Consider the following 25,685-nt stretch of genomic DNA (forward strand, 5'->3'; position numbering starts at 1 on the left):
ATAGCTCCTGCTCACTGCAACTAGAGAAAGCCCACGCGCAGCAACGAAGACCAGTGCAGCCAAAAAAAAAAAAAAAAAAAAAAGACACAGAAACTAGAAGTTCCAGTAAAATTTAAGTGTACATGGAAGAAATAATTAGACCTAAAATTTAAGGGGTGTGGGGAGAATAGGATATTTAGTTGAATTACATATTTTATAAAAAGTCATTAGTGGATACTTCGAAGAGAGAGAACCTCTTTGAGAACTATTATAGAACAGAGGTTATAAGTGTGAGACTTTGTAGTCATACAGACCTGGTTTTGAATCCTGTCTTCTGAGCTTAATTGCTTTTATGATTTTGGATGTGTTACTTCATTTTTCTAGGGCCCAATTTTAACATCTATAAAATTAGTTTACTGTATAACCTATTTCCTTGGGTTGTTGTTAAAATTAATGAGATAAGGCCTTAAAAGTTTTTAGAGTAGTGCCTAGCACATGAAAAGTGCTGTTATTTATATTTTTCAACCTGAACGATAATAAGAACCACAACTCAGTTACCCTTTTTTACATTTAGATGTAATGAAGATAACAATTTAAGGTGAGATCTTTATTGTCCCAGATAACAACTCTTTGAGATGAGAAAAATACATAGTCATGCTGACTGATCTCACTGTAATTTCATGACCACTATCCTAAAAGCAGAATCTTACTGCTTCTTTACAATCATTCCCCACCCTCACCCCCCCAACCCCCCAACTCTGTTTATCCTGCGCTCTCCTGTCCTTGCTTATGTTCTGCTCCAAAGTGACTACTAGTAGTCACTTTGGAACAGAACGTTAGCATCATATGGGAGCTTGTTAGAATTGCACCATCTGAAGCTACACACTAGATCCGTAGAATCACAATCTGCATTTTAATAAAATTCCCCAGGTGATTCTTTTTTTTTTTTAACATCTTTATTGGAGTATAATTGCTTCACAATGGTGTGTTAGTTTCTGCTTGATAACAAAGTGAATCAGCTATACATATACATATATCCTCCCTCTTGCGTCTCCCTCCCACCCTCCCTATCCCACCCCTCTAGGTGGTCACAAAGCACCGAGCTGATCTCCCTGTGCTATGCAGCTGCTTCCCACTAGCTACCTGTTTTACATTTGGTAGTGTATATATGTCCATGCCACTCTGTCACTTCGTCCCAGTTTACCCTTCCCCCTCCCCCTGTCCTCAAATCCATTCTCTACGTCTGTGTCTTTATTCCTGTCCTGCCCCTAGGCTCTTCAGAACCTTTTTTTTTTTTAGATTCCATATATATGGAATTCCATATATGTGATTTCATATATATGTGTTATCATACGGTATTTGTTTTTCTCTTTCTGAATTACTTCACTCTGTATGACAGACTCTAGGTCCATCCACCTCACTACAAATAACTCAGTTTCATTTCTTTTTATGGCTGAGTAATATTCCATTGTATATACGTGCCACATCTTCTTTATCCATTCATCTGTTGATGGACACATAGGTTGCTTCCATGTCCTGGCTATTGTAAATAGAGGAATGGACATTGTGGTACATGACTCTTTTTGAATTATGGTTTTCTCAGGGTATATGCCCAATGGTGGGATTGCTGGGTCGCATGGTAGTTCTATTTTTAGTTTTTTAAGGAACCTTCATACTGTTCTCCAAAGTGACTATATCAATTTACATTCCCACCAACAGTGCAAGAAGGTTCCTTTTTCTCCACACCCTCTCCAGCATATATTGTTTGTAGAGTTTTTGATGATGGCCATTCTGACTGGTGTGAGATGAGATACCTCATTGCAGTTTTGATTTGCATTTCTCTAATGATTAGTGATGTTGAGCATCCTTTCATGTGTTTGTTGGCAAACTGTATATCTTCTTTGGAGAAATGTCTGTTTAGGTCTTCTGCCCATTTTTGGATTGCGTTGTTTGTTTTTTTGATATTGAGCTGCATGAGTTGCTTGTAAATTTTGGAGATTAATCCTTTGTCAGTTGCTTCATTTGCAGATATCTTCTCCCATTCTGAGGGTTGTCTTTTCGTCTTGTTTGTGGTTTCCTGTGCTGTGCCAAAGCTTTTAAGTTTCATTAGGTCCCATTTGTTTATTTTTGTTTTTATTTCCATTCTCTAGGAGGTGGGTCATAAAGGATCTTGCTGTGATTTATGTCACAGAGTGTTCTGCCTATGTTTTCCTCTAAGAGTTTTATAGTGTCTGGCCTTACATTTAGGTCTTTAATCCATTTTGAGTCTATTCCTGTATATGGTGTTAGGGAGTGTTCTAATTTCATTCTTTTACATATAGCTGTCCAGTTTTCCCAGCACCACTTATTGAAGAGGCTGTTTTTTCTCCATTATATATTCTTGCCTCCTTTATCAAAAATAAGGTGACCATATGTGCGTGCGTTTCTATCCTGTTCCATTGATCTATATTTCTGTTTTTGTGCCAGTACCATACTGTCTTGATTACTGTAGCTTTGTGGTATAGTCTGAAGTCAGGGAGCCTGATTCCTCCAGCTCCGTTTTTCTTTCTCAGGATTGCTTTGGGTATTCAGGGTCGTTTGTGTTTCTTAAACACATTCAAGTTGGAGAAGCACTGTCCTTAAACCACTGTTTCTCATTTTATCCTCTCCTTAAACCCTCCCCCATACCTGATTGTCAGCTCCTTCAAACCCATTTTATGGATGATGACTTTGCTGCCTACTTCTCTGAAAAAAAGTGAAACTATAAGAAGAAACTCTCATAACTCACATGCAGAACCATCTTAACTTACCTTTCAGTATCTACACCAGTACTCCACCTTCCTGTTACTATAGATGAAATAACCATGCTGTTATCTAAAGCTGGTTCACTAGATCCCATCTCTTCTCCCTATTCAAGGACATCACTGCAGTAAATCTGTACTCATTCACTTGTATCATTCACTTTTCCCTCTCTGCTGGATCATTCCACCAGCTTATAAATAGACATGCTGTTTTGTGTCCTGTCTCAAAAAAAAAAAAAAAAAAAGGAAGAAAACTTTCCTTGGATCCCACTTTCTTCTCACCAGCTACCACTGCATTTACTTGCCCTCTGCAGTAAAACTTCTCAAAAGAATTGTGTTATACCTACCATCTCCATTTCTTCTCTTCCTGTTTCTGAATTCATTCCATTCAGTCTTTTGCTCCCCCCACTCTATTAAAACTGCTCTTGTCCAAATTATTAGTAACCTAAATATTGTTATATTCAGCTGGCAGTTCACAGTCCTCATTTTCTCTGACTTGGCAGCAGTATTGAACAAAATTGCTCACTCTCTTTTCCTTGAAATACTTTCTTCCATTTGCTTCTTCTCTTGGTTTCTCTTCTTTTTCTCTGAGTGTTTCTTATTCTTATTATATTGTCTGGTTCCTCTTCATTTCCCATTGGAAATATGTGACCTATTTCATCTGGCTTCTTCCAGTTAGCATAGTATTTTCAAGGTTCATCCACATTGTAGCATATGTCAGTGCTTTTTCCCTTTTTTGTGGTCAAATAATATTCCATTGTATGTATATACTACTATTTATTTATTGATTCATCCTTTATAGACATTTGAATTGTTTCCACCCTTTGGCAGTTATGAATAGTGCTGCTATGAACATGTGTACATATGAATATATGATTACATATATTGGTTTGAGTACTTGCTTTCAGTTCTTTGGTCAGTATACCTAGGAGTTGAATTGTCTATGTTTAACTTATTGAGGAACCTCCAAACTGTTGCCACTGCAGCTGAACCATTTTGTATTTCCACCAGCACTGTACTAAATGGTTCCTGTTTATCCACATCCTTGTCAATATTTGTTATTTTCAATTTTTTTTAGTATTGACTTCCTAGTGGGTTAATGATGTTGAACAGCTTTTAATGTGATTATTGACTATTTGTATATCCATTCCTCTTTCTTCTTTCTGTTGAATTCTTGAGAAGACCCTTTGAAGATCTATGGAATTCTTTTTCTGTGCAGCTCTCTCTCCTCTTTGGTACTCTTTCCTGAGAACTCCAGCCACTCTGATCTCTGTGTATTCTCAGTTATGTCTTCTCTACTTGGAGAGAGTGCCGAGCTTTGCCTGGTTCCTCTCTCTGCACCATATCCTGGAAGTTCTCTCAAGGCAGTAAGCTGGGGCAATTTGTAGGGCTCACCGTATTTGTTTTTTTATGTCAGGGTCCACAGTCCTTTGTTGCCTGATTTCCTGTGTCTTGCATACCTTTTTTTCATATATTTTCTCCCAATATTTTGGTTGTTTCACATGAGAGGGTAAATCTGGTCCTGTTACTTGGCCTGGTGCGGAACACTTTCATCTTTAAAATGGAGAAAATAAGGCTCAGAGTGTGCCAAATTCAGAAGAGCTCTGCGGAGAGTCCTGTGAAGACTTCATTACATCTTTCCATGTACCCTCACTGTCTTGGATGTCAAACATTTGTGCTTTGGCACTCTACTGGCTGGACTTGGCACACTTCTGTGGGGGTGCAGTGTCTAATCAATTGGTTTCCTTTGTCAGGGGGTGTAGACATTGATTATTATCCACCTGGGAGTGGAGAACTTTCTAAATGAAATCTGAATCTTTTCTATGACTACTGGCAAGAACTGAAAAATTCTCAATAATGAAAATCACATGTTTTAAAAGAAATGGACCAAGGAATACTTACTTTGTTTTAGTGATGTTGCATTTTCTCTTTATTTGTAATGGAAATATCTTTTATTTCCAGGGATATTAAGAGACTTTGTGACACAAACCTTTTTTGTTGTTCTTGTTAAATTAAGGAGCTTTCAGTATTAGGAAAGAGTTTTAAATTTTCACAACATCTGTTCAAAAACACAATATTTCTGTAAGAACATGTCCTTGTTCTTAGTAAATGCACACTGACATATTTAGAAATAAATGGGCACCATGTATCCAGTATACTCTCAAATGGATCAGTAAAGGATTTTATACATGTACATATGGACACACACATATGCAGATGTGTGTTAGTATGTGTAAAGCAATTGGGTCCAGATTTAGACAGTTGGGGGATTTGGTTGGAAGGTATTTTGGAGCTCCTTGTACTATTCTTGTAGCATTGAAATTTGGAATTAAATAATCAAATTCTTTAAAAATTACAATATTATGATCAGTTACTGTACTAACTCCTAGGTGTGAAATGTGACATTTCTTTTGTTTTTGCCTTTTCAGCATTCATTTCCTCCTTATCTGATAGTAGTTGCAAGCTATATAGTTCAAGTGGGATTGATTTCACAGTGTAGTTCCAGGATTGAACATGTGACCCATGCCTAGAAATCCAGTTTCGTTCCTTTTGAAGTGATTGTTTCAGGGATGATCATATGAACCAAGCCAATGCAGGGAGATTTATTTCCAAGACTTCTGTTGAAATTATTGGGAAAGAGAAACTACCTTTGTGTTTCCAAGTGAGTAGGTTATAATCTGTAGCCTAATTGTAGTCACTTGCCATCATTTATAAGTTTACCTGAGAACAGTGAAAACAATTTAGAGGAAAGAGAACCAACAACTTCAGTAAGACTGTTGTTACATATATAAAATCAAATGGTTTTCTTTTTTTTTAAAAAGCTTGATTTGATTAGCATTTGGTGCTTTGGATCATTCCCTTGGAAATACCGAAGAAAGAGAGAGAGGATGTAGCTTGATTTTTTTGTATTCTGATTCTGTCCTTTAACCATTCTTTAATTTCCTTTTCAAATTTTTCTTTTCTTTCAGTCCATAACCATCTGTCCATAAAGATTTCATTTCCTTGATGAACATAGTCTTGAGGTTTTTTGTTTTTTTTTCTTTGACTATAACGGTTTTAGCTGTATTTATTTACACTGATAATATTTATATATAGTATATTTTTATATAATGACTATAATATTTATATATATGCATTACTTTCATTGTTTATTATGTTGTATCATATTTAAATTTGTGTCTATTTTTATTTTACCTTATGGTTGTAATTTGATAACTATAACTCCTTCCTTCCACGTAGTTCATTTACACTTCTACTCCCAGGAATAATGTTTCCACAAATAATGTTGGCCTATATATTATGACTACTAATAAATATGTTTACCTTGGTGTCCCATATACACCCCAAATTCCTCATTTCTCAAATTGCTGTCTTCACCTTTCTCTTCAAACCCATTTCTTATTTTAGTCCATTTCATCAACAATTATATCACTGTATCTTCTCAGTGAGTTGAGCCATTCTTTCCTATATCTTACATCTAATTTAGTTATGAAATGTTATTTCTACCCCTCAAATAAAATATTTCTGACTTTTACTTCTCAGGCTGTGCCTTTGTGGTTTATGTCCTGAATGGCTGATTAATTGTAAAAGTATCAAATATTACCTATTTTGCTTCTAACCCCTCAGTCCATAGTCCATGCTCTGTTCATTTTGATCTTTCTGAAATGCACATTTGAGATATCATTTTCTCCAGCCTGAAAATCTTCAGTGGTATTTAACACCCTCAGAATGAAATACTACTCCTTGGAATGGGCATTCATGGTCTAGTCATATGCTCATATTCATATTTTCAGCTCCAGCCTTTTAAGATTACTTGTATGTTTCTAAAGATACTGTCCTCTCTTTCATCCATGTTTTTGCACAAGCTGGTCTTTGTTCCTGGAATGTCCTTTCCTGCTTCTTGTCAAGTTGACAGAATCCTACTCCTTGTTTAGAATCCAGTCAGAAATCATTTATCATTGTACCTTGAATACCTAACACAATCTCTTATATGTATTAGATCTATAAATGATAGCTAAAGAATGGAAGAAAGGGAGGGAGAGAAGGAGAGAGGGCTCACCAAATTATATGAATGAGGTAAAATGAAATAGACATAGGTTTAAATAGGTAATTTAAGATCAATTTAAGACACTTGGTTTCAGTCACATGCATATTCTTTGGGCAGGGAAGTATAGCACACCTCGATTGATAATCCCACTCAATTATATATGATTTCAGGGGAGGGAGTGTGATAATTCCCCAAAGGGAACTTGAGTGCTTTTACCAGAAGAAACAAAAGAAGATTTTGGGGGGTTCCTCAGAAAACAAAGCCTAAGAGAAGGGCTTATGTACTACTATTACTAGAGATTATAGTTGAATGATTAAGGTTATGAGTCCGCAAAGGAGGGAGAACAATATGGGGGTGTATAATCTAGTTATACACCACTATTTCCCAGGACAGTTCTTTCTGGGAGAGATTTTTTTTCCCACTTGCTCACATACTCAACTGGTCAAGGTTCTATTCCTCAGGGCACTAACTTTGCTGCTTCTCCAGCTTCTGCATGTAGTTATGGGCACTGAGTGAGGAACTGTACTGCTCCATATCTCAGGAGTCATCTGTGAGCCCTGGATCCAGAGGCAAGAGACATGTTGGATAGGCACAGGTCTAGGCTCAGTCACTTTGCCCTGTATGGAGTTGTTTAGGAAGCCAGGTAGTGCTGGTCACCACTGCAACTGCTGGAATGATTTAGGCTCAAGGGGGGGAATTAGAGGTATCTGAGACAGGGGAAAGGAATGCTAGAGAGTAAAAAAAATAACAACACAGGAAAATGTTCATCATAAAACATTAAAGAAAAAATGTATGTGATGCCAATTATATCTTTAAGAAATATATTTGTTTCCAGATACCAGCTTCATGTGGCTACAGTGTACACATAGATGTTGAAACAGCTGGGGTTTAAGTCCTCAGTATTAGGAGTCTAATCTACAGCCAAATGTTAATATTGATTAACAGTATTTTCTTTCTAGTTTTTGTGGACCATAACATATCTCCACATAGCCTATATAATTTATATAATCAATTTAAAGTCTTAATACAACATACATGAAATAGTGTCACATTGGAATATTAGAAAACAGGCTGGAGAGAGATCTGTTTGTTATCAGTAATCAAAGTGTGTTTTATATTGAGTAATATTTGGAGTATTCTTTGATTTGAAAATATTTTAAAATAATTACTTCTGGATGAAATGAAGCAACACTTAATAATAAGTGCTTGAAAGATTAAAGGTAAATGTAAAACTTTATTCATATATTCATCCATTAAATTTAGTGTTTTCTATGTGCCAATTCCTGTGCTTGGCATCGGTCATATATGAACAGTGAAGATAGTCCCTGATCTCATGAGCTTATATTGTCTCTGAGGAGGTAGATAATGCGTAAACAGAAAATTATATAATCATAAATATTAAACAAAGATACTTGATGAAAACTTAATAGAGTAGTCAGAGACAGGCCTCTGTGAAGGATTAGAGAGGTGACTGAAAGAATAGCAAAGGATTTGGCATGTTCAAGGGTAGACGGAATATAGTCACCATTGAAGAGTGTCAGAGATGAGATTTCAGAGAGAGGTGAGTCAGATCTTGCATGACTTTGTAGGCTATGATGAGAAGTTTACATTTAATGCAAAGGAGATTGGGAAGACAGTGTTTAAGCAGAGGAATAACAGTCACCTAAACACATGAAATCTTTAGATGTTTACATATATTGTTTTAAGTTTTTATTATAAAAGTAATTATACCTTTAGTAAATAGAATTTGGAAAGTTAGAAAATCTAGAAAGCAGAAAAAAAAATTAACCCATCAACCAATCACAAACCACTGAAATTTCTTTTACATGTTCTTCTAGTTTTTCCCTTGCTATTTATTTACCTTGTATTAGACTGTATTTAAAATTTCTGTTTATGTCCTAAGAATTTTCTCATTATTACATAGTCCTCATAACCATCATTTTAATGAACATGTACTGGCTTGTCACTTGACTACATCAGTTTGCATAACCAGTCCTCATTTTTGGAGATTTAGATAATTTCGAATGTTTTCTATTCTAAATAACTGTATGTGAAATTGTTAATATTAAATAATTCCTATATTTGTTTAGCATAGATTTCTGGAAATGAAATTAATTAGTTAAAAGGTATTAACTTTTTACTACCAAATTCATATGCAAAATTGTTATAGTAAACTCCTACCAGCAATGTGTAACAGGGGTCAGCAAGTTTTTTCTTAAGGGGCCGTATACTATACATATTCTAGGCTTGCGGGCCATATAATCTCTCTAGCAGCTGCTCAGTTTTGCTGTTTTAGTACAAAAGTGGCCATAGACAACATGTAAACAAATGGGCATGGTTGTGTTCCAAAATACTTTATATTTATTAAAATAATTTTACTAAAATATCTCATAGTCTGTAGACTGAAGCCTGTGTTATACTATCAGTTATACCATATCCTTGCTAGTATTTTGATTTAAACTTTGAAAATTGTATGTCTAGGGGTTTTGGAATTAAATTTGACAAACTTATTTAAAATAGTTTTAAATCACATGTCACTCAAAGCTTCAATGGTTTTTTGAAAGTAATTGAGGTAGTATGAAATTAATATACTTTATAATTGTGGTTGGTTTTAATAGCTATAGCTATTCCTTGTGTTCTGTATTTTATATACTTGCTCCACATTAATCTTTGATGTTACAGAAGATTCTAATCTAATTTGAACTCCAGGAATATTAATGACTTCTTAATTCTTTTAACGGTTGGCAACCATGAATTTGAATTAATACTGGAATCCTATGCAGAATCCAGAAGTCTTTGAATTTTAAAGCTTCTAATTTTGTCAACTAATCTTCACACGCACGTAAGCTTTGTAACTTTGAGAACTCATATAATAAGGCTAAAGTTGCCTGCTCTTCAAATTTATGTGTATCTTGTAGTGTTTTATGTCTGAGTTACAGAGGAAAGATGTCAAAACTGGAACCATAGCAAGGTAGAATAAAACATTGGCATATTTCAGAGACCTGCTGTTATATATGGTTGTCTATACGGTGTAAATAGAATAAGATTCCAGATAACCATCAAGTTGCTCTAATAAGTATTTTTGGAAAATAGTGAGTAGGGTAGATTAAATGTGCAAATTTATTTTTTTGCCTCAGCCATTGTTTTTTTTCCCCCAAAGGCAACTCAAGTTGGGGGAAAAATCATTTTAGTTTCAGGTTACTTTGTGAAAAACATAAATATTGGGGATTTGTTTGTTTTGATACATGCGGATAAGCAATTTTCTAAAAAAAATTTTTTTGTTTATGTCTGAAACATGGTGATCCTAGGGTTCTTGTATTTAAAAAGCAGCCTTACTTTCTGAAAAAGTGAAAGAAATAAGTTGGCTGGAGAAGGATGACTGATGGAATGGAGGGCAGTGTCCTGGGATTAAAAGAATGCTAGAAATCTATCCTATGATTTATGCCATGAGATTTTAAATGAAATGAGAAGTAATGATATTAAGTATCAGAAAATACATGCTTGTCGGGTTTTGGTTAAAAAAGCATTGCTTTTAATTTCCAAGTTAAGATTTATCATTATTAATAAAAAATTAATAATTCAAAGAATTCATAATTAAATCAAAATGTATATTCTGTCTCTTAGGTAGTTTGATGAATATTTTCATAATTTTGAAAGAGTCCTTTCTAACCACTGCTGGTACATGGAATTTAACCCCATTTAGTGTGGATGACTTTGAAGATTCTTCTTTCAGTTGATTTTAAGAATCATTATAATAAAAAACATTTATTAAGTTTCCTGCTATTATCTATAAAAAGAGATATATGCATATGATCCTCAATTCTGTATGCTTAAAATTTAAGTCAGATGTAACTTCATAGAGTCAGCAAGATTAAAATGCTAAATCAGTACATTATTAATTATTTAGAATTAAGCATGATCAGAGATGATCAGTATTGGCTTTAAAATACTTAAACCAAACTAAATACTGCTTTATTCCAAGTTGTACATTAATTCATTTTTTATGCATGATTAATTCAAAAGTTAATTCTATCATATTGTTTGCAGTATCTTTGCAGTGCTTATAGCCTTAGGTTATTTAATGTATGCTAATATAATTAAGATGTATGTTCGAGTTTTGGGCCTATATATAAAAGAGATGCAGAAATATTTGAAATGAATCAAACTGTCATATTAGTAATAGAAAAGATTTTACTGAGGTATGTGAGTCAATGATAATAAATTTTGTAATGATTATGTGTTGATTTATAATCTATATTTTGATTATATTTTCCAGTAAAACAAAATTTATTTATTTATTATTGAAGTATAGTTGACTTACAGTGTTGTGTTAATTACTGCTGTACAGCAAAAGTGATTCAGTTGTACATATATATACATTTTTTAATATATTCTTTTCCATTATAGTTTATCATAGGATACTGAATATAGTTCTCTGTGCTCTACAGTGGGACCTTGTTGTTTATCCATTCTATGTATAAAAGCTTACATCTGCTCACTCCAACCTCCCACTCCATTCCTGTCCCAACCCCCTTGGCAACCACCAGTCTGTTCTCTATGTCCATGATTCTGTTTCATAGATAGATGTGTCATATTTGTGTCATATTTTAGGTTCCACATATGTGATATCATATGGTATTTGTTTTTCTCTTTCTGACTTACTTTACTTCGTATGATCATCTCTAGTTGTATCCATGTTGCTGCAAATGGCATTATTTAGTTCTTTTATATGGTTGGCAGTATTCCATTGTGTATATATACCACACCTTCTTTATATATTCATTTGTCAGTGGATGTTTAGGTTGCTTCCGTGTCTTGGCTATTGTAAATAGTGCTGCTGTGAATGTAGGGGTGCATGCATCTTTTTGAATTATAGTTTTGTTCTGATAAATGCCCAGGAGTGGGATTGCTGGATCATATGGTAATTCCACAAAATCCAGTTTAAAGTGAAGAATTGCCTTTAAAAGTTATTTTCTAGTTATAGGATCCCATATTTGTTTACATTGATTTGGTGCAGGATACGGGGATGGGGATTCTGAATAATGAAAATGCTGAGTAAAGAGCAATGACACACTGAAGATAAATAAAAGAGAGACTTTTATGAGATCTGGTAATTTTCTAAATGGTTTTTACTTGTGGTGAATCAAGTTTTTGCTTTTGTTTCTTACATGAACCAATTTTTTCACTGAAATTCAAAATTTTGATCAGGAAAAATGTGGATGTAGTTTCATGGTTTTAGAATATAAGTAATATAGTAATATATTATCTTTATATCATGAAGTAATATGTTTGTTCTACCTTGGTTTATATACAGCTTGGTTCATATACTTGCAGATCTTTTTTTTTATATAGTATATCACTGATATATTCACCTACATACACCTAGAGATATCACTATTTTATCTTTAAATATATATTATATGTAAGCATGTTTTATGCTTATACTATTAACTATTATTTTGTTATATACTATTCTGCACTTATTTTTGTGTCATTACATACTCTCTACTTCGTCGTCTAATAGCTGCGTGGTGTAACATTAAATAATTATAATTTGACTGTAGACATTGATTTTTTTTTACATATTTTCATTACTGTAAATAATACTACAAGTGGGCTTTCCAGGTGGCGCAGTGGTTGAGAGTCCGCCTGCCGATGCAGGGGACACGGGTTCGTGCCCCGGTCTGGGAAGATCCCACATGCCGCAGAGCGGCTGGGCCCGTGAGCCATGGCCGCTGAGCCTGCGCGTCCGGAGCCTGCGCTCCGCAACGGGGGAGGCCACAACAGTGAGAGGCCCGCGTAACGCAAAAAAAATAATAATAATAATAATAATAATAATACTACAAGTGAACATCTTTGTGCATATATTTTAAGAACATCTACAAGTATTAATGTAGGATTCCAAGAACTAAAATTGCTGGATCAGTGAATTGTATGTTTAAAATTTTAATAGGTGATTCCAAAATAGCCTTCAAAGAGACTATACTAGTTTCCATTTCTTTCAGCAGAGCATGGGAGTGCTTTATTCTTCAGAGCTTTATCAGTAATAGACTTTAATTCATTTAAGCTTCTGTTAGTCTGTCATTGAAAAATTATCTTACTGTTTTATCATTAGTTTCTTTAGCTGTTAGTAATGTTGAGCATTAGTGAAGGCCGGTTGTATTTATTTTGTGAGTTGTCTGTTTATATTCTTTGCCCATTTTCCTGTTTGGTTGTTTTTTTACATCTGTATTGGAGTATAATTCTTTACAATGTTGTGTTAGTTTCTGCTGTACAACAAAGTGAATCAGCTATACGCATACATATATCCCCATATTCCCTCCCTCTTGAGCCTCCGTCCCACTCTACCTATCCCACTCCTCTAGGTCATCACAAAGCACCGAGCTGATCTCCCTGTGCTATGCAGCAGCTTCCCACTAGCTATCTGTTTTACATTTGGTAGTGTATATATGTCAGTGCTACTCTCTTACCTCGTCCCAGCTTCCCTCCCCACCCCCCGCCCTTGTCCTGTTTGGTTTTATATCTTTTTTGCTTAGTAATTTTTAGGTCTTCCTATGTCATGAATATTGTCTTCGTTATGTTTTTTCCTAATATTTTGTTCTAGTCTGATTTTTGCCTTTACTTTTGTCTCTGGTATCTCTTATCTTTTAGAAATTCTAAGCTTTTTCCTCTCAAAGCTGTTTGTAAATACCTTTATGGTTTTAGGGTTTATGCCATAAATATAAAGTCAGAGGTAAAAAGTTTGAAACACCACAAAGTATTAATTACTGACACTTATGGTTTGAGGTTACCATTAAATCTCATTTATGAATTCTGTTCCAATTGAGAAATAAGACATAAGAGTGAGAAGGAAACCAGTTATTAACTTAATACCTGATAAAACTGATTAAGTAACTATTTGATCTGGGGAGAAAAAAGAAGAACACCAGTAGGAAATATAAAATAACAAGCAGAGTATTTTTGAAGTCCAATTTGTCTTCCTTCTGTGGACCTCAAGTGGACTGGAGAAAAACATGCAATCAGGATGAGTTCACTCACTTTGAATTCATGACCAGGGAACACAGATGGGTCTTTCTGAATGTGTCACAATTTCACACATTCTGCAATCTCCTAAAGCACTCATAACCTCTTCTGCCATCCTTATTCTTAACTTATGACATTCTTATATACTGAGAAAATGGAATTGAGTCAGTGGCTAAAATGAGCTCTATAATACTCAGTATTGCAGCTGGCCAGAGAATGGAAAGGGCAGTGGTGGTAAGAAGTGTTAATGGCGGAAGCTAATTTGAATGAAAGGATGTGCAGAATTTGGATAGATGGAAATGTGTACACAAATGTGTTCAATGTATATTTTTTATTTAATCTAAATTGGGTTTGACGGTAACATTGATGTACGTGTGTGTGTATGTGTGTGTATATACATGTAACTAAAATAGGATGTTTTAAAGAGGTCTGCTTTATTAACCAACATATTTTATTCTTTCTGGTGCCCTTCATTCCTTTTCTAGAATTGAGTTTCTATCTGGCATAATTTTCTTTTGGACTAAAGCACTTCTCTAATAATTCTTAGTAGGGCAAGACTTCGGGTGACAAATTGTTTTTGTTGTTTTGTTTTCATTTTAAAAGGATATTGCCAATGGATATAGAAATCTAGGCTGTCTTTTCTTTTAGCACTTTAAAGGTATCATTCCACTGTCTTGTGGCCACCATTGTTTCTGATGAGAAATTGTCCTTATCATGGTTCCCTTATGTCTGTTGTGCCTTTGTTTGCTCTGTATGATTTCAACATTTTTTTCTATCTTTGGTTTTCTGCATTTTGGTCATGATGTGTGTAGATCTGGTTTTCTTTTCCTTTATTTTTCTTGGGTTTGCTGAATCTGTCAGTTGATATCATTCATAAGTTTTAGAAAGAAATTTTTAAAGAATCCTTTACCTCTGATACTGTATTTTTCAAATTCTAGGATTTCTGTTTGGCTCTTTTTAATAGTTTCTGTCTCTCTGTTACAATTCCCCTTCAGTTCATGCTTGTCTACCTTTTTCACTACATTCTTTAGCATATTTATTAGAGTTCTTTTAAAGTCCCTGTTTGATAATTCTCGTATCTGCCACCTTTGGGACTAGTGCTATTGACTGTTTCCTCTCTTTTTTTTTTTTTTTGCGGTACACGGTCCTCTCACTGTTGTGGCCTCTCCCGCTGCGGAGCACAGGCTCCGGACGCGCAGGCTCAGCAGCCATGGCTGACGGGCCCAGCCGCGCCGCGGCATGTGGGTTCTTCCTGGACCGGGGCACGAACCCGTGTCCCCTGCATCGGCAGGCGGACTCTCAACCACTGTGCCACCAGGGAAGCCCCTGTTTTCTCTTTTGATAGTGAGTCATTTCTTTTTGTTTTACTGTGTGTTTCATAATCTTTTTTTTTAATTGAATGCCAAACATTGTATGTAAAAAGAATAGAAGCTATGGTAAATAACGCTTATGCCCACAAAAGGGCATGCCTCTTATTTTGTCATGTTTTTGGTTTAGTTGAGTTGGGTTTGGTCTTTGCTTTCTATTCTGTGGTTGAGCTTGTTCTGATCCTGCTTTACTTATGTTAAGTCACCCCAGACTTAAGATATTTTTGAGAGCAGGATCAGAATTTTTCTTTTAGTATGGTTTGTGACTTTCACTCAGTTCTCCTGACCTACCCTCAGACTTCAGCATGCTGTTTTCATCTGTCCTTATGGAGGGATCTATCTCTCTTAGTTCCTCTTTTCTTCTCCTAGCACAGATTGCCCTGCTTGGTGCTCACTGAAATGTTCAGAGTGGCTGTGAGATTTCTCTCGATTCTCCTTCTTTGCACTCAGACTTCATCAGGCTCCAGGTACCTGCATCTCAGTGGGATCTTTCTCATCTGTCCAGTCCTGTCCCCTGTTACTCTTATGAACATTTGGTGGAGGCTTGTTGAAAAGGGATGGCAGGTGGGTAGATTCCCCTTGTGTCTACGGTTTGCAGAGATTCTAAACTGTCATGTCTGCCCCTAACTAACTCTAAACATTTGTTAAAAGGTCAGTTGTTTTCTTCTTATCCACTTTCTTTTCCTCCTACTGCTGTGCCAAGAATAAAAGCCACTGTTCATTCCTTGTGCCCTATGAGGGGCGTTTCACTTTTACGATTTTTGTTCATAGAAAATCTGTCTGATGAATGTTGAAAAGCTTTGATAGGTTACATGGCTTGTTCTTATTGTTACAGTGGGATAGAGTTCTCTTGTGATTTTCTATATCCTAAGAGAAGGGGAAATAATTATTAATTAAGTAACACGAGCTACCATACACACATACCTAAAAATCTTATGATTCATTTATACTAAATTTGACAATTACCTTGGATAAGGTTGCCAGTAGTTGGCAGCTCATCCCTGCTCTGTCATTTTTTTAGTGTCTGATTACTCTATCTTGCCTTTATTCCCCACCCTTGTTTTTGAAGTATTGATTCTGCCTTTTTTGTTTATTTAACTATGTAGCCAAAAGTTTTGAAATTATTCTTAAAACTAAGAGTAACAATTTCTTAAGAGCACTATGCATCTAAAAAGTTCTTACTTTACTCTAGTTGCGTAATAGAAAAATAGTGAGTTTTAGCCACTTAAACTTAGATGAAGATTAATATGTCTGTGTTTTTTGTCTCATTCATTGGTTTAAGATAAATGCAGGGTACTTTTTCCTATTAATAACTTGATATTTTACAGGACAGTCTCATTGGTTGACAAGGTTTCTGTTGCTGATAAGAAGGATGTATGTTTAATTTTAATGCTCTGCAACTTTGGTCTCTAACCCTTACTTCAGTTCTCATTCTTCAGCTTAGGATGTAACTGAAAATGACAGTGGTGCCTTGGTTTAACTAATTGGTAAAGCCTGAATGGAATGTGGATAAGTGAGCCATTTTGGCAGTGAACAGAGGAGTAAAGCACACTTTTCTCATTAGTTGTCTCCCAGGCTAAAATTAAACAGAATAATATATTGCCAAATTTTAGTGATTTATGGAGGATCTGTTCTGAGTCAACTATCACACTAATTGTCTGCACACTTATATGTCAAAACTTGTGTGTTATTTTTAAAGGCTGTGTCTCATAAATTGAATATAATATAAAATTATCCCTTTAAATTTAGAAGAACATTATTCTAAATTATAATTTTAGCTAAGTTGTTAAATTAATAGTTTATTCTCTTTTATTACCTGTTTAACATTCATAAAGTTCAAGCCTGGCTATAAGTCATTTAGTCATTTTTGGTATAATGCAATTATGTGACTTAAATGAATATTTGTTGGTGAAGTATTTAACTTTTTCATTATAATAAAATAAGACTTTCAGAATTAATTGTCCATGTGAAAATATTTACCTATTTACAGTTGTTTTCCTTTCCCTTTCTCTACCATCCCAATTTTAAAGGTGTGCTAATAACTTACTGAGAAAGTTTTTAAAAATTTACTCAACATGCTTAGTTTTTGGCACATATGAAAAGACTATTAAAATAACTTGCCTCATATGGAGAATTCCATAATTCCTTAATTTACTTTTGTCTTTTGCAGTTTGTATTCTTTTAAATTTATAACTGCTTTGTTTATATAGGTTTTTTTGCATATTTTCATCATAATTTAAAAAATAGTTTCTATGTGGCTTGTACTTGAGATGTATAATATTAGAACAAAACTTATCCTGATATACTTACTTTTAAAAATCAATTTAATTTATTCTTTTTCTTCTTTTATCATCTTTTAATGGTAACACTTGGTGCATACAAAAGAATATATGTAAGTTTTGAAGAAAAATCATGTAATGAATACCATTGACTATTTGCTAAGAGGCTGACTGTCAATTTATTTGCTTTTCTATACCTCAGGAGATCTTTCTTTTTATTTAAGGTTCTTTTCTGATCTTCTTTTTCTCTTCAGTGTTTTGTTTCTTCTTTGTTTGTTTGTTTGTTTAATATAGGTTTATTTTTAATTATCCAGTTTGGATTCATTGGGCTTCTTAGGTGTGAGGCTTAATATCTTTTGGCAATTCTGTAAAATTCTCAGCCATTTTTTTTCTTTGTTTCTTTTTTTGGGGCTGTATCTGGTCTTAGTTGCATCATGAGGGTTCTTTGTTGTAGTGCGCGGGCTTCTCTCTAGTTGTGGCATGTGGGTTTTTCACTCTGTAGCTGTGGCGCATGGGCTCCACAGCGTGTGGGCTCTGTAGTTGTGGTGCGTGGGCTGTCTTGTTGAGGCATGCGAGCTCAGTAGTTGTCACGCACGGCCTTAGTTGCCCCGTGGCATGTGGGATCTTAGTTCCCTGACCAGGTATCGAACCTGCATCCCCTGCATTGGAGGACGGATACTTTACCACTGGACCACCAGGGAAGTCCCTCAGCCATTATTTTTTAACAATATTACCTCTTCTTATTCCTTAGTAACTCCCTCTGGAATCTAATTAGGTATATGTTTGTTCTTCTTACTCAGTCCTCATATTTCTTAACATCATTTTAACTGTTTTCTTTCATTTTTCTATCTCAGATACATTCTAAATTATCTTATTGTATTTCTTCTATTTTATTAATTTTCTCTTCAGCTATATCTAATCTGCTATTTAACCTGTCCAATGAGTTTTTTACTTCAAAAACTAAATCTGTCATTTCTGTAATTTCTATTTTTCTTTACAATGTGTTCTTTGCTGATACTTTCTCATTGTTTGTTCCCCTTCATGATTGCATACTTTTGTATTTTAAATGTTTTCTACATAGCTGTTTTTTAAAAAAAATGTTTATTTGGTCTTAGTTGCGGCAGGTTGACTCCTTAGTTGCGGCTCGCCAGCTCCTTAGTTGCGGCTCGCCAGCTCTTTAGTTGTGGAGTGCGAACTCTTAGTTGCGACGTGTGTGGGATCTAGTTTCTGGACCAGGGATCGAACCCAGGCCCCCTGCCTTGGGAGCATGGAGTCTTAACCACTGCGCCACCAGCGAAGTCCCCATAGCTGTTTTTCTGTATTCAAGTATCTTCAGTGCTTCAAAGTCTAAACTTGTTTGTTCTTTTTTCTGGCTCTTGCTCACTTGCCTTCTGCAGTGCTTGCTGATTTTTTTTGTTATGGGACTCATTCACAGATCTTAATTTGTGGCTGTTATGTTACAATGAATTGGAGACTTTTTTCAAAGAGAAAAATTTATTCTGCATTTTGCTAGTGGCTATAAGGATATTCCTCAGCAAGAAAATCTAAAGCTCATCTACCTCTCTTTTCTGTTGTCCCCATTTTGAGAATCCCAGTTATATTCTCCCTCGTGTCACCTGCACCTGTTTTTTAATGTTCCCTTTTCAAAAGTCTTTTTAGTAATTATTTTGGTGTTTACGTCCACATTTTTAAATAACTTGGCTTTTCTTGCTCTTTCTTGATTGTTCATTTTACAGCATTATTCATTGCTATCTTACTGTGGAAAATGATATTGGCTAACTTTTACCCTCTTCAGCTCCCATCACACCTTCCTCTTATGTACCCATACTCCCAGTAATCAAATGTATGATATTGTTGTATTATACATTTGATTAATCAATGGATTCATTTTTTTCAGAATTTACATAGTTCTGTCTGTAGATACTATTCATGGTACAGTCATGTTTATCCTATGGTTAGTTATCCTTTCCTTTATAACATTTGTTTTTCCTGTATTTAATAATTGTTTGTTGTTTCTAAATTTTCCATGTACTTGTCACCAATTCACTAGTGTCATCCTGGGTCACTTTTTCCTGTGTTGGATCCTTTGTCTTCTGGATCCCAAAGTTTTTTTCTTGTGGTAATTCCTTCTTTTGATGAAATACATTCTTTAGTGTTAACCACGTATTATTTTGGTGTCTTTAATATTTATGTGATATTATTTATAAAATATTGTGGGCTCATGTGACAGCAAGCAGTTCATAGTAATCTAAATCTAAATGTAATTTTATTTCTGTATATGGATTTTAGAAAAGTCTTTTAACTTTTATGGTTAAATTATATATTCTTGAATTTAAATGAATTTTTGAACTCTATTTAAATGTGTTCAACACATTTCTTTAAAATAAAAAGGGATTTGATTAATAGTCTTTCATATTTCAGCCCAAATTCTGTTTATCACCTAGTAACGTATTTTGATAGAATGAGTTGTTATAAAACAAGAACACTATTCAAATTAGCTGTTGCTATATAGACTCATATATCTAGATACTGTATTTTTGTTAGTTTGTGGAGTTGATAGTCTCTGGCATAATAGAGCTGTTAGAATTATTTGAAAACTGGATATAATTTTGGGAAAGTCTTATTTTATTTTCCTTAATATAATATAGCATGTTAAGCCTTTATTCTGTATACTAGTGGTATTTGAGAAATAGGAGAATTTAGGTTCTTATGAGGAATCTGCATGCTATTACAGGAAAAAATATATATTAAATTGTATTTTCCAGTTGAATTCAGTTATGACCCCCCTGTTTTGCAGTCATCTTGTATTTAACTTCTCCCCATCATTCCTTTCTGATATGTGTATTTGAGTGAATCATTGCTCACTAGCACATGCTTTGTTACATGGAAGGAGGGATTGCTTATGTTGTCTCAGCATGTTGCCTAGGAATCTATACCGATTTTGGGTTCCTGGGAGAACCCAATGTAAAGTAGAACAGGAGTACACATGGCAAATTTCGTTTGAAAGTTCTGTGCAAAGCTTTGAAAAAGGAGGAAATTTCTCTTTTGCTTGCTTTCTCTCCTCCATCCTTGTATCTCAGTCTGTTTGTGGTTCACTTTTCATAGGACTTGATATTAATACTAATTATACTAATTGTACTAGATGTTTTAATTATCTGCAATATTATAGAACAAATGGGCTTTTTTCAACTAACCTGAGAACCTGTCTACCATTTATTGTGATTATTTTTTCAGCTCCTACCACGTGGAAGGTACTTTTTCACATGCTGGAGATAACAGTTGAGAGCAAAGCTGACTAATATCCCTTCCTTCATGTTCTATACATCCTAGTGGAGCTAATACTATTTTTATCATAAAATATATGTAGAAATATAGAAATATATGCAAAATCTTATTTACAGATATACATGACCTGCCCCACATAAATTAAGAATGGGATATTCTGCTTTAGTTAAGTTTATGTGAGCTACTTTTTATTAGAGAGGGACAAAAATGTTTTAGTTAGTAGGATGGAATTGCAACTTGTTACACTTCAGTCTTTGTGTTTCATGTCAGAATGTTAGCCTGCATTTCATCTAGGCAGCTCTCTCTCTTTGCTTCTGAACACTTAAAGCTGTAATTTACAGTGATTTATTAAGTGGTTATAATAATGCTTCCTTTCATATCATGAGTTAGTTCTGTAATGTAAACAAAAAAGGGAGATAATATTCCCTTCTCATGGCCAATATAGAAGTTGCTGTTTGCCTAAAAAATAAAGTTTATTATTATTTTTAAAGGCAAATGCACATTTAATGAGATATAATTTACATTCCGTAAAGTACATTATTTTAAAGTGCATAATTTAGTGGTTTTTAGTACATTTGCAAAGTTGTACAACAATCACCATTTTCTAATTACAGAACATTTTCATCACTCCCAAAAGAACCATATATCTACTAGCAGTTATTTCCCATTCTTTCCTCCCCCCAGGCCCCAGCATCCACTGATCTACTTTTTTCTTCATGGTTTTGCCTGTTCTGGCCATTTCATGTAAGCAGAATCGTATAATACGTGGTTTTCTGTAACTGGCTTGTTTCACTTAGCATGTTTTCAAGGCTTATCCATGTTATAGCATGTATCAGTACTTCATTCCTTTTCATGGATAAATAGTTTTCCATTGTGTGATTCTACTACATTTTGCTAATCCATTCAGCAGTTCATCATGGACATTCATATTTTCCCACTCTTCGGCTATTGTGAATAATGCTGCTATGCAAATTTGTGTACAAGTTTTTGCGTGGATATTTGATTACAGTTCTCTTGGTATATACCTAGGAATAGAATTGTTGGGTCATATTGTAGCTGTATATTTTGCTTTCTGAGGAAATGCCAGACTGTTTTCCAAATTATTTGCACTATTTTATGTTCCCACCAGCAATGTATGAAGGTTTGAATTCCTCCACATCCTTGGCAACACTTAACTGTTGTTCATCTTTTTTATTATGGCTCTCCTACTTATTGGTGTAAAGTGACATCAAGCTTATTATTTTTACGAGGAATGTAACAATTTAAAAATCTTGTTTTTTAGGTGCCGTACTTCTTTGTAATGTACAAGGACTAGCAGTTAATATTGACCCTATCATATACACCTGGCTCATTTATCAACCTCAGAAGCGAACCAGTAAACATATGCAGCAGGTGAGAAGTTTTTATAATTCTCTAAATAATTTTTTTCTTATTTGTTAGAGTTATATATTTCTTCTGTTGATTTTGTTTATAGAGGTACCAGAATTCTACCCCTTTCAAGCAATTCTATTCTTTAATTTCTGTACAAGAAATTACAGTTCAAAGTAGAGTTGCATTGATTGTTAAAGGGACTTGGTCTACAATTGCTTGTAAAGCAGATACTTTAGAGAGACTAGGTTAGGTAGTCCTATTTTACTGGCTTATTTTCCCTCATAGTGCCTACATGTTTGTTCTCAGAGTGTCCAATACATAATAATTGCTTAGGAAATGTTAGCTTTCATTTTCATTATCTCTACATTTCTTCTTCATCTGTAGGTTTATTCAACAAACATGCATTGAGTGTGCCTAACTCTGGTGTTGGGATGGTTGGTGCAAAAGACTTGGGATATGTGTGTGTTTAAAGGGTCTAAATTACAAAGCAAAAGGAGCTAATTATAGTCTCCTGAATACTTACGTGTAATTCTCTATGTATATCATGATACTTAAATGTAATTCTGACAGATGGGTTTTATTATTCCTATTTTAAAGATGAAGAAACTGATGCTTATTGAGATTAACTTACCTATTTTCACACATCTAGTATATCTCAGAACTAAGAATTTTTTTTTAACATCTTTATTGGAGTATCATTGCTTTACAGTGGTGTTAGTTTCTGCTTTATAACAAAGTGAATCAGTTATACATACACATATGTTCCCATATCTCTTCCCTCTAGAACTAAGAATTTTTGAGGCCAAATTTATGTGATATTGAATTGCATTTTCCCATTGACTTAATTGTAATTTTATAACATTCTACATGGAATAGCTTTGTATTTTTTTTCTGAGGTAACTTAAAGCTAATTTATAGGAGAAAAGTATATAATTTTATATTTACATAAGAATATAAAAATTAACTTAAAAAGTGCAACCCTTGTCTCAAGGAGCATCTTTTTAAAAGTTTTTCTTCATTTTGTCCTAATTTCATTTGAAACTTCTGCCATCCCTTCTCCATTTCATGCTTCCTTTTATCAAATACATACAGAATACAGTGCAGTATGCTAGGTACTGGGGCTATAGAAACAGAAATCGTGGTTGAGAATATCCCTTCCTCTAGAGGTATTTAGTGTATTTGAGAATGTGAAGGAATATAGTAGTAATGCCATTCTTGGTACCTCCCTTGGTATCCATAGGGGATTGGTTCCAGCCCTCCCTCCCCTGTGGATACCAAAATCCATGATGCTTAGGTCCCTTGGTGTAGTACAGTTGGCCCTCTGTATCCTCGGGTTCCAGATCAACAGAGGGCTGACTGTAATTTCTATGTTAGATGTATTTACAGGAGTATATGAAAACATAAAAGGAAACATTCTCATGATCAGCTGAGGATGGGTGTTAGAAGGAGGAATTGACAATTGAGCTGAGCATCATAAAAGTAAGCCAGACAAGGAAGGTTGTTCTAGACTAAACTGTGAACAGAGGCAAAGACGATGGAGTAACCTGGCAAGAAAGGGACCTTCAGTGTTTCCAGGCTAGAGCCAAGTGTTCTTATAGAGACTGGTGGAAATTGAGAACCAATTCATAAAAGATTTTATTTGTAATGGTAAGTGTTTGAGACTTTATCCCAAAGGGTACAGAGGAAGTATAGGAAACTAATAAAAATAGACTTGGATTTTAGAAAGTTTACAAAATATGGAGTATGAGTAATGGAGAAGTTAAGACTAATGGCAGGGACAATTTGAGAAAAATTTAGTTGTAAACTTTTTTTTTTACTGAGATATAATTGACATATAACAGTATATTAATTTCAGGTAGCAACATAACAATCCAATATTTGTATATATTGCAGAATCACCACTATAAGTCTAGTTAACATCCATCACCACACATAGTTAAATAATTTTTTCCCTTGTGATGAGAAAAGATTTACTCTCCTAGTGACTTGCAAATATACAATACATATTATTAACAATAGTCATCATATCGTACACTACATTTTATAACTGGAAGTTAGTACTTTGCCTTTACCCATTACACACACCCCTCCCCCAATCCCCCTGTCTCTGGCAAACACCCTCTCTTCTCTGTATGTAGAGTTTGATGTTTTGGGTTTTTTGGTTTTTGTTTTGTTTAGATTCCACATATAAATGTGGTATTTGTCTTTCTTTGTCTGACTTAGCAGAATGGCCTCAAGGTCCATCCATGTTGTCACAAATAGCAAGATTTTCTTATTTTTTAGGGCTGCATAATATTTCATTGTATTATAAATTTTTCATTGGTCATTTTATAAGTGATGCACTTATCTCCAGTACACCATATATATCCCTGAATGTCAGGTAGCGTTATATCAGCTTAAGTAAATTATACATTTGTTTGATTGATACCAAGTACCTTCAAAGATATTGACTTTTTATTTTGTTTTTATTATATTGTTTCATAAGTATTTTTAAGTTAAATATAAATATATATATTTCTCTAAGTTCAAAACTAGTAGTTTCATTTAAAACATAAACTAACAAATAAATACCCATAATCCTAATCATTCAGTTACAAATAATATTGGGATAAATATCTTCATATTTGCATTTTTATTTAATTATTCACTTAGAATATATTTTTAGAAGTGTAACTAGTAACTTTAGGCATGTGGTTTAGCATATTTTAAGGCCTTTGTAATGTTGCCAGTTTGCTTCCAGAATTGGTGTACAGTTTATATTTTCGTCAGCACTTTATAGTATTACTATTTTGCTACAGTTCAGCATATCTCAAAAATATGCTTTGAAAATGCCTTTAATCTACTATTTCAGTTCTACATTTTCTCCAACATGGAAAATTGAGAGTATAGTTGAACCCTATGACCTTATTGTCCAGTTTCAACACTTATCCACCCATAACTAATCCTCTTCACTTTTAAAATCTGTTGTGTGAAAAAAGGCTAGTATTCAGTAGTGGTGAAAATGTAGAAAATGGATGAATTCATATATTACCCTTTTGAGTGAAAATTAATAAATTTGTCAGTGTCTAATAAAGTTACACATGACTGTAGCCTATGACCCCAAAATTCCACTTTTTGATAGAGCTGTGTTCTTACAGTGACATTCATATGAGCCTAAGGAGTCATGTATAAGCCTGTCCCTGCAGAATTCTTTGCAATGGTGTAAAATTGGAGACAACCTAAATGACTGTCTCTAACGAAGCAGATAAATAAAGCATGGCATGTTAACATGATGTATTATTTTTTTGTTAAAAATTATTCAATAGGTTTTAGTATGGAAGTCTCAAAATTCTATTTAATGCAAAAATCAGTTTCCCAAGGACATATGCAATATGAGAGTACTTATTATATTTTTCCCAAACCACCCTGCATATATTACACATTATATATTATCTATTACATATCACATATTATATATATTATATATAAACTATATATATGGCATATGTGTAAGTAAATATGGGTGTAAAAAATTAAAGGATTGTATCAATATCATAATAGTGATTGACTCTGG

The 25,685-nt window shown here is 34.3% G+C and overlaps 1 protein-coding gene across 5 annotated transcripts in view; it reads left to right on the forward strand.

Moving 5' to 3' along the window:
• Nucleotides 1-25,685, forward strand: part of VPS13B (vacuolar protein sorting 13 homolog B) — a gene marked incomplete at both ends in the record, with an annotated part of 778,321 nt that overhangs the window by 271,062 nt on the left and 481,574 nt on the right. For all 5 annotated transcript variants that reach the window (XM_079722541.1, XM_079722545.1, XM_079722542.1 and 2 more), the window contains one exon: nt 22,044-22,153. In XM_079722541.1, the coding sequence (XP_079578667.1) occupies nt 22,044-22,153 (110 nt within the window). The remainder of the gene's footprint in view (nt 1-22,043; nt 22,154-25,685) is intronic.

Source organism: Hyperoodon ampullatus (genome assembly GCF_949752795.1).
Source record: "Hyperoodon ampullatus genome assembly, chromosome: 17".
NCBI lineage: Eukaryota > Metazoa > Chordata > Mammalia > Artiodactyla > Ziphiidae > Hyperoodon > Hyperoodon ampullatus.